Source organism: Myiozetetes cayanensis, unplaced genomic scaffold (assembly GCF_022539395.1).
Source record: "Myiozetetes cayanensis isolate MyiCay16 unplaced genomic scaffold, myiCay2020 scf1313, whole genome shotgun sequence".
Classification (NCBI taxonomy): Eukaryota; Metazoa; Chordata; class Aves; order Passeriformes; family Tyrannidae; genus Myiozetetes; species Myiozetetes cayanensis.
Window position 1 is genome coordinate 1 of NW_026086953.1, and position 9,898 is coordinate 9,898.

The 9,898-nt window shown below is 53.6% G+C and overlaps 1 protein-coding gene across 1 annotated transcript; it reads left to right on the forward strand.

Moving 5' to 3' along the window:
• Window positions 1-546: 546 nt before the first annotated feature.
• On the forward strand, window positions 547-8,502 carry LOC126636539 (C-type lectin domain family 17, member A-like; the record flags this gene model as incomplete). Its single annotated transcript, XM_050308835.1, has 5 exons — window positions 547-624; window positions 1,336-1,545; window positions 3,404-3,466; window positions 7,013-7,102; window positions 8,333-8,502. Coding segments are annotated over 5 exons (611 nt in total), but the record flags the coding sequence as incomplete, so codon positions are not given.
• Window positions 8,503-9,898: the final 1,396 nt, after the last annotated feature.

Below are 9,898 nucleotides of genomic sequence, written 5' to 3' on the forward strand. Positions count from 1 at the left end.
TTTTAATATAATTTTAATATATTTAATATATTTTATGTTCTTTATATTAATATCCGTATAAAAATACATCATATATGAATTAGGGAATGGTGGGATTTGGGTAAAAAGAGGATAAAACCGGATAAAATCAATATATTGAGAGAAAAATATGGGAAAACAACCCGGGAATCGCCAAAGGGAATTGTGGGATTTGGGTAAAAAGAGGATAAAAATGGATAAAATCAATATATTGGGGGAAAAATATGGGAAAACAACCCGGGAATCACCAAAGGGAATTGTGGGATTTGAAGATAAAGGGGATAAAAATGGATAAAATCAATATATTGGGAGGAAAAATATGGGAAAACAACCCGGGAATCACCAAAGGGAAAAGCAGAATTCCTCTTTTTGGCGCTCTCCGGGCTCAAACTTCCATGGAATTCTGAGGATTTGGAGACAAAAAGGGGATAAAAGTCGATAAAATCAATATATTGGGAACAATCTCCTTCCCGGGTCCCCCCTGGTGCCCCCAAATCCCGATTTTCCCGTTTTTTCCCCATTTTCGAGGGTCCCCGGACAGTTTCGAGGCCGATTACGACGACGTCTCCCTGGCGGAGCCGGAACCGCCCAGCAAACCCGGCACAGGTGACACCCCCGGGAAACGGGAATTTCGGGGTTAATCCCTCCTCAAAATGGGAATTTTGGGGTTAATTCCTCCCCAGAAATGGGAATTTGGGGGTTAATTTCACCTCAAAATGGGAATGTGGGGGTTAATTCCCCCTCAAAATGGGAATTTGGGGGTTGATTCCTCCCTGGAATGGGAATTTGGGGGTTAATTCCACCTCAAAATGGGAATTTTGGGGTTAATTCCTCCCCAGAAATGGGAGTTTGGGGGTTAATTCCCCCTCAAAATGGGAATTTGAGGATTAATTCCTCCCTGGAATGGGAATTTGGGGGTTAATTCCCCCTCAAAATGGGAATTTCGGGGTTAATTCCCCCTCAAAATGGGAATTTTGGCTTGATTCCTTCCCAGAAATGGGAATGTGGGGGTTAATTCCACCTTGGAATGGTGGATCAGGATCAGATCCCGATGGACCAGGATTAGGGTCAGGATTGGACCCCATGGATCAGGATTGGACCCTATGGATCAGGATTAGACCCCCAGGACCAGGATCAGGCTGAGGATTAGAGCCCATGGATCAGGATTAGAGCCCATGGATCAGGATTAAGACCAGGATTATCCCCCCAGGCCCAGGGTCAGGCTCAGGATTAGACCCCATGGATCAGGATCAGGCCCAGGATCAGCCCCCCGTGCCCAGGATGATTCCAGGACTGACCCCATCCCGTTTTTCCCAGTTTATTCCCTGGCGGGCTCTCCAAGCCCCTCCCAGCCGGGCCCTCCCCCCTCCTGCGGCGCCGTCGCTTTTCCAGCGGGGCCGGAGCCCAAAAAGCGGGATTGGGATCGGCATTCCCGGGGGCTGGGCCGGGCTGGGGCCGTCCTGTCCGTCCTGCTGGGGCTGAGCATCCTGGCTGGGACCCTCCTGCTCGGGCTGGCCATGGAAAAACGTGAGTGGAATGGGATAATGGGATGGGAATGGGATGGGAATGGGAACAGGACCCTCCTGCTCGGGCTGGCCATGGAAAAACGTGAGTGCATTGGGAATGGGAATGGGAATGGGAATGGGAATGGGAATGGGAATGGGAATGGGATGGGATGGGAACGGGACCCTCCTGCTCGGGCTGGCCATGGAAAAACGTGAGTGGATGGAATGGGAATGGGAATGGGATGGGATGGGAACGGGAATGGGATGGGATGGGAACGGGACCCTCCTGCTCGGGCTGGCCATGGAAAAACGTGAGTGGATTGGGATAATGGGAATGGGAATGGGAATGGGATGGGATGGGATGGGATGGGATGGGATGGGAATGGGAATGGGAATGGGAATGGGACCCTCCTGCTCAGGCTGGCCATGGAAAAACGTGAGTGGATTGGGATAATGGGGTGGGAATGGGAAAATGGGATGGGAATGGGAATGGGAATGGGATGGGATGGGATGGGATGGGATGGGATGGGAATGGGAACGGGACCCTCCTGCTCGGGCTGGCCATGGAAAAACGTGAGTGGATTGGGATAATGGGGTGGGAATGGGAATGGGATGGGATGGGATGGGATGGGAAAATGGGAATGGGAATGGGATGGGATGGGATGGGAAAATGGGAATGGGAATGGGATGGGATGGGATGGGAAAATGGGAATGGGAATGGGATGGAAATGGGATGGGATGGGAATGGGATGGGAATGGGAATGCGAATGGGATGGGATGGGATGGGATGGGATGGGATGGGGATGGGGATGGGGATGGGAATGGGAATGGGAATGGGAAACTGGGATGGAAGTGGGATGAGAAAATGGGGTGGGAAAACGGAGTGGGGTGGGAATGGGATGGGAATGGGAGTGGGACAGGAAAGTGGGGTGGGAATGGGGATGGGATGGGAATGGGAATGGGAATGGGGATGGGAAACTGGGATGGGAATGGGAAACAGGTTTGGGAAACCAGGATGGGAATGGGGATGGGAGTGGGAAGGGAAAGTGGGATGGGAATGGGAATGGGAACGGGAATGGGAATGGGAATGGGGATGGGAGAGGGATGGGAAAGTGGGATGGGAATGGAGATGGGATAGGATGGGAATGGGAAGGGAATGGGAATCGGATGGGAACGGGGATGGGAAACTGGGATGGGAAACTGGGATGGGATGGGAATGGGAAACCCAGGATGGGAGTGGGAATGGGAGCAGGAATTTGGGCAAAACTGGCCCATTCCCCACTAAAAATGGGACTTTTTTGTGTTTAATTTGGATTTTGGGGTTTGATTCCAATCGGAAATGGGAATTTTGGGGTTTAATTGTGCTGTGGGATGGGAATTTTAGGGTTAATTCCATCTTAAAATGGGAATCCCAGGGTTTAATTCCACCTCGGAATGGGAATTCTGGGGTTTAGTTCCAATTTGGCATCGGAGCTTTGGGGGTTAATTCCAGCTGGGAATGGGAATTTTAGGGTTGATTTCGGCTCCAAATGGGATTTTAGGGTAAATTCCACCCTAAAATCGGAATTCCACCTGGGAATGGGATTTAATTCTGCGCCAAAATGGGAATTTTTGGGTTCACTTCCACCTCCAAATTGGAATTTTGGGATTTAATTCCACCTCCAAATTGGAATTTTGGGATTTAATTCCACCCAGGGATGGGAATGTTGGGGTTTCCCACCCCCCATTCCCTCCAGGGCTCAATTCCAGAGTAAATCCCCCTTGGAATTCCCCCCTCAAAAATCCAGAAATGATTCCCCATTTGGCCCCAAAATCACCCAAATTCCCCCCAGGAATTCCTCAGGATCCATCCGTGGCTTTTCCTTAAATTTCCCTTCCAGACAGAGAAATTATGGCAGAATTGAAGCTCCTGAAGTCGAACTGCTCGGAAAACCAGGAATCCGGTGAGTCCTTGGAATCCCACCTGCAGAAATTCCTTGGAAAATGTCCTTTGGGGGGGATATTTGTCCATTTCCTGGCATTTTTTTGGGTGTAAATTGAGGGAAAAATTGGAATTATCTGCCCCAAAAATCTCCCAATTCTGCAACCTCCGTTCGTGATCCCAGCGGGAATCCCGTTGGGAATGGGGGAGCTCATCCCAAATTCCGAAGGGATTCACCCCCAGATGTCGGGAATTGGAGCAAATTCCCCCTCCCCCCCTTGGGATTTTCGGGGATTTATCCCGAAATTGGGTTGGGATCCCTGGTTGGGATTTTATTGGGAAAAAGGGGGGGAAATTCCACCCCTTTTTCCCCTGGGAAAAGTTACGGGAAGGGCGGAAATCCGTCGGAAAATCCGGGGAAAAAACCCGATTTCATCGGGAAAATTCCGATTGTTGCCAAAAAATCAGAGAATTTTGGGAATTTTGGGGAGATTTGGTGGGAAAAAAGTCCCCCAAAATTCCCTGTTCCGTAAAATCCTGGAATTCCGGGGTCGGAAAAGGGGTCTGGGGGCTGTTCCGGCCGGGATTGGGGGGCTCCAGGGAGGGAGAAAGGGACAAATCTGACACTGGGATGATGTTGGGATGTACTGGGAGGGAACTGGGAGCACTGGGAGGGAACTGGGAGCACTGGGATGGGCACTGGGAGGGAACTGGGAGCACTGGGAGGGCACTGGGAGGGAACTGGGAGGGAACTGGGAGCACTGGGAGGGCACCAGGAGCACTGGGAGCACTGGGGAGGACACTGGGAGAGACTGGGAGGGTACTGGGATGGCACTGGCAAGGCACTGGGAGCGCTGGGAAGGCACTGGGAGCACTGGGAGCACTGGGAGGGCACTGGGAAGGCACTGGGAGCACTGGGAGCACTGGGAGCACTGGGATGGCACTGGGAGCACTGGGAAGGCACTGGGATGGCACTGGGGCGTTACTGATCCATACTGGTCCATACTGGTCTGTACTGGTCCATACTGGTGCAGTGTGGTGGCTCTGGGGGCAGGGCAGCAGCAGCAGACTGGGAGCACTGGGATGGCACTGGGAGCACTGGGAGCACTGGGATGGCACTGGGAGCACTGGGAGCACTGGGAGCACTGGGAATAACTGGGAAGGCACTGGGAGCACTGGGATGGCCTTGGGAAGGCACTGGGAGCACTGGGAAGGCATTGGGAGCACTGGGATGACACTGGGATGGCACTGGGAAGGCACTGGGAGTCACTGGGAGCACTGGGATGGCACTGGGAGCACTGGGAGCACTGGGAGCACTGGGAGCGCTGGGAGCACTGGGAAGGCACTGGGAGCACTGGGATGGGCACTGGGATGGCACTGGGATGGGCACTGGGAGCACTGGGAGCACTGGGAGCACTGGGAGCACTGGGATGGGCACTGGGAGCACTGGGATGGGCACTGGGAGCACTGGGAGCACTGGGATGGGCACTGGGATGGGCACTGGGAGCACTGGGATGGGCACTGGGATGGGCACTGGGAGCACTGGGATGGGCACTGGGATGGGCACTGGGAGCACTGGGATGGGCACTGGGAGCACTGGGATGGGCACTGGGATGGGCACTGGGATGGGCACTGGGAGCACTGGGATGGCACTGGGAGCACTGGGAGCACTGGGATGGGCACTGGGATGGGCACTGGGATTTACTGGGCTGTGCTGTGGGGTAACTGGGAGGTTACTGGTCCATACTGGTTCATACTGGTCTGTACTGGTCCATACTGGTGCAGTGTGGTGGGCTCTGGGGGCAGCGCAGCAGCAGTGGACTGGGAGCACTGGGATGGCACTGGGAGCACTGGAAAGGGCACTGGGAGGGAACTGGGAAGGCACTGGGAGCATTGGGATGGCACTGGGAGCACTGGGAATAACTGGGAAGGCACTGAGAGCACTGGGATGGCACTGGGAGCACTGGGAGCACTGGGAAGGCACTGGGAGCACTGGGAGCACTGGGATGGCACTGGGATCACTGGGAGCACTGGGAAGGCACTGGGATGGCACTGGGGCGTTACTGATCCATACTGGTCCATACTGGTCTGTACTGGTCCATGCTGGTGCAGTGTGGTGGCTCTGGGGGCAGGGCAGCAGCAGCAGACTGGGAGCACTGGGATGGCACTGGGAGCACTGGGAGCACTGGGAAGGGCACTGGGAGTCACTGGGAGCACTGGGATGGGCACTGGGAGCACTGGGAATAACTGGGAAGGCACTGAGAGCACTGGGATGGCACTGGGAGCACTGGGAGCACTGGGAAGGGCACTGGGAGTCACTGGGAGCACTGGGATGGCACTGGGAGCACTGGGAATAACTGGGAAGGCACTGAGAGCACTGGGATGGCACTGGGATCACTGGGAGCACTGGGAAGGCACTGGGAGCACTGGGAAGGCACTGGGAGCACTGGGAAGGCACTGGGAGCACTGGGAGCACTGGGAAGGCACTGGGAGCACTGGGAAGGCACTGGGAGCACTGGGAGCTCTGGGATGGGCACTGGGATGGCACTGGGAGTTACTGGGTTGTGCTGTGGGGTAACTGGGAGGTTACTGGTCCGTACTGGTCTGTACTGGTCCGTACTGGTCCGTACTGGTCCGTACTGATCTGTACTGGTCCATACTGATCTGTACTGGTCCGTACTGGTCCGTACTGGTCCATACTGGTCCATACTGGTCCGTACTGGTCCGTACTGGTCCATACTGATCTGTACTGGTCCGTACTGGTCCGTACTGGTCCATACTGGTCCATACTGGTCCGTACTGGTCCGTACTGGTCCATACTGGTCCATACTGGTCTGTACTGGTCCGTACTGGTCTGTACTGGTCCTTATTGGTCCATACTGGTCCGTACTGGTCTGTACTGGTCCGTACTGGTCTGTACTGGTCCATACTGATCTGTACTTGTCCGTACTGGTCCGTACTGGTCTGTACTGGTCCATACTGATCTGTACTGGTCCGTACTGGTCCATACTGGTCTGTACTGGTCCGTACTTGTCTGCACTGGTCCATACTGATCTGTACTGGTCCGTACTGGTCCATACTGGTCTGTACTGGTCCGTACTGGTCCGTACTGGTCCATACTGGTCTGTACTGGTCCGCACTGGTCCATACTGGTCCGTACTGGTCCATACTGGTCCATACTGGTCTGTACTGGTCCGCACTGGTCCATACTGGTCCGTACTGGTCCGTACTGGTCCATACTGGTCCATACTGGTCCGTACTGGTCCGTACTGGTCCGTACTGGTCCATACTGGTCCATACTGGTCTGTACTGGTCCATACTGGTCCATAATGGTCCGTACTGGTCCATACTGGTCCATACTGGTCCGTACTGGTCCGTACTGGTCCATACTGGTCCGTACTGGTCCATACTGGTCCATACTGGTCCGTACTGGTCCATACTGGTCTGTACTGGTCCGTACTGGTCCATACTGGTCCGTACTGGTCCGTACTGGTCCGTACTGGTCCTTACTGGTCCGTACTGGTCCATACTGGTCCGCACTGGTCCATACTGGTCCGTACTGGTGCAGTGTGGCGGGCGCTGGGGGCGGCGCAGCAGCAGCGGACGCGGCTCCGGACGTGGATCCAGCGGCACTTCCAGGAGCTCCAGGACGTCGCAGGTGATTCCCAGGAATCCCACTGGGAATTCCAGGATTCCCATCAGGAATTCCAGGATTCCCTTCAGGAATTCCGGGGTTCCCTTCAGGAATTCCAGGATTTCCACTGAGAATTCCAGGATTTCTGTCAGGAATTCCAGGGTTCCCTTCAGGAATTCCAGGATTTCCACTGAGAATTCCAGGATTTCTGTCAGGAATTCCAGGATTCCCTTCAGGAATTCCAGGATTTCCACTGAGAATTCCAGGATTCCCTTCAGGATTTCCACTGGGAATTCCAGGATTTCTGTCGGGAATGCCAGGATTTCCGCCTGGAATTCCAGGATTTCCTTCGGGAATTCCAGGGTTTCCTTTGGGAATTCCAGGATTTCCTGCGGGAATTCCACCCCCCCCTCCCCCGACCACCACGGGAAACCCTTGGGAGGGGAAGGGGGGAAGGAATCTCTGGGATTTGTCCTTGGATTTTGGGAGGTTTCCCAGGATTTGGGGGGTTTCTCCAGGGTTTTCCCTGGATTTGGGGGGGGTTTTATCCAAACCTGGGGGGTTCTCCAGGATTTTTTACCCAGATTTGGATTTTTTTTTTCCAGCCGGATTAGGTTTTTTTTTTCACCCGGATTATCCCCCTGGATCTGGGGGGGTTTCTCCAAATTTTCCCCCTGGATTTGGGAGTTCCTCTGGGATTTTTCCCTGGATTTGGAGGCTTTGTCCTGGATTTCGAGGTTTTCCCTTGATCTGGGGCCTTTTCCCTGGTTTTGGGGGTTTTCCCTGGGATTTTTCCTTTATTTTCGGGGTTTCCCCCCTCGATTTTCCCTGCATTTGGGGCTTTCTCCGGAATTTTGACCTGGATTTGGGGCTTTGGACCCACATTCCGGTGTTTATCCAGGTTTGTTTTTTTTTTTTCCTGGATTTGAGGTTTTAACCTGAATTATTTGGGCTTTTCCCTGGGATTTGGGGCTTTCCCTGGATTTTCTCCTGGCCTTGGACGTTTCTCTGGGTGTTTCCTTGGCATTTTCCCCCCTGGATTTGGGAATTTCTCCATGTTTTTACCCGAATTTTCCCCCATGGATCCGGGGCATTCCCTGGACGTTTCTCTGGGTGTTTCCCCGGGATTTCCCCCCTGGATTTATGGAATTCCTCCATGTTTTACCCCCATGGATCTGGGGCGTTCCCTGGACGTTTCTCCGGGCGTTTCCCTGGGATTTCCCCACTGGATTTTGGGAATTGCTGCCGTTCCAGGGCTGCTGTGCCGGACCCTGGAGGGCTCCCGGCGCTGCTCTGCGGGCTGGAGGATGTTTGGGAAGAGCTGCTACTCCTTTTCCTGGGAATCCTTGAGCTGGGGGGACGCCCGGGACGCCTGCGCCGACCTCGGAGCCCACCTGGTGGTCGTCGACTCCGAGGGGGAGCAGGTTTGGAAAACACAACATTCCCTGGATTCATTCCCGCTTCCCACGGGCCATTCCACTCTGGAATTCCCACCCTGGAATTCTCACTCTCGAATTCCCACTCTGGAATCTCCACCCTGGAATTCCCACCCTGGGATTCCCACCCTGGAATTCCCACCCTGGAATTCCCATTCTGGAATTCCCACCGTGGAATTCCCATTTTGGAATTCCCACCCTGGAATCCCCACCCTGGAATTTTCCCACCCTGGAATTTTCCCACCCCTGGAATCCCCATCCTGGAATTATCGCCATGGAATTCCCATTTTGGAATTCCCACTCTGGAATTCCCACCCTGGAATTTTCCCACCCTGGAATTCCCAGCCTGGAATCCCCATCCTGGAATTCTCACCATGGAATTCCCACCCTGGAATTCCCATTTTGGAATTCCCACCCTGCAATACCAACCCTGGAATTCCCAACAAGGAATTCCCACCCTGGAATTTTCCAACCTTGAAATTCCCTTTTAATGGAAATGAAAATCCACCCTGGGGTTGCCAGTCTGGAATCCCCATCCTGGAATTCCCACTCCGGAATTCTCACTATAGAATTCCCATCTTGAAATTCCCACTCTGGAATTCCCACCCTGGAATTCTCACCATGGAATTCTCACTCTGGAATTCCCAGTCTGGAATTCTCACAACGGAATTCCCATCTTGAAATTCCCACTCTGGAATTCCCAGTCCTGAATTCCCACTTTGAGATCCCTACCCTGGAAATTCTCTCCTGGAATTTCCCCCTGTGGAATTCCCACTTTGGAATTCTCACACTGCAATTCCCACTCTGGAATTTCCAGCCTGGAATTCCCCACCCAGGAATTCCCAGCCTGGAATTCCCACCCAGGAATTCCCAGCCTGGAATTCCCACCCAGGAATCCCCACTCTGGAATTCCCAGCCTGGAATTCCCACCCAGGAATTCCCAGTCTGGAATTCCCACTCTGGAATTCCCACCCAGGAATCCCCACCCAGGAATTCCCAGCCTGGAATTCCCACCCAGGAATCCCCACCCAGGAATTCCCAGCCTGGAATTCCCACTCTGGAATTCCCACTCTGGAATTTTCCCACCCTGGAATTCCCAGCCTGGAATCCCCATCCTGGAATTCTCACCATGGAATTCCCACCCTGGAATTCCCATTTTGGAATTCCCACCCTGCAATACCAACCCTGGAATTCCCAACAAGGAATTCCCACCCTGGAATTTTCCAACCTTGAAATTCCTTTTAATGGAAATGAAAATCCACCCTGGGGTTGCCAGTCTGGAATCCCCATCCTGGAATTCCCACTCTGGAATTCTCACTATAGAATTCCTATCTTGAAATTCCCACTCTGGAATTCCCTCCTGAATTCCCACTTTGAGATCCCT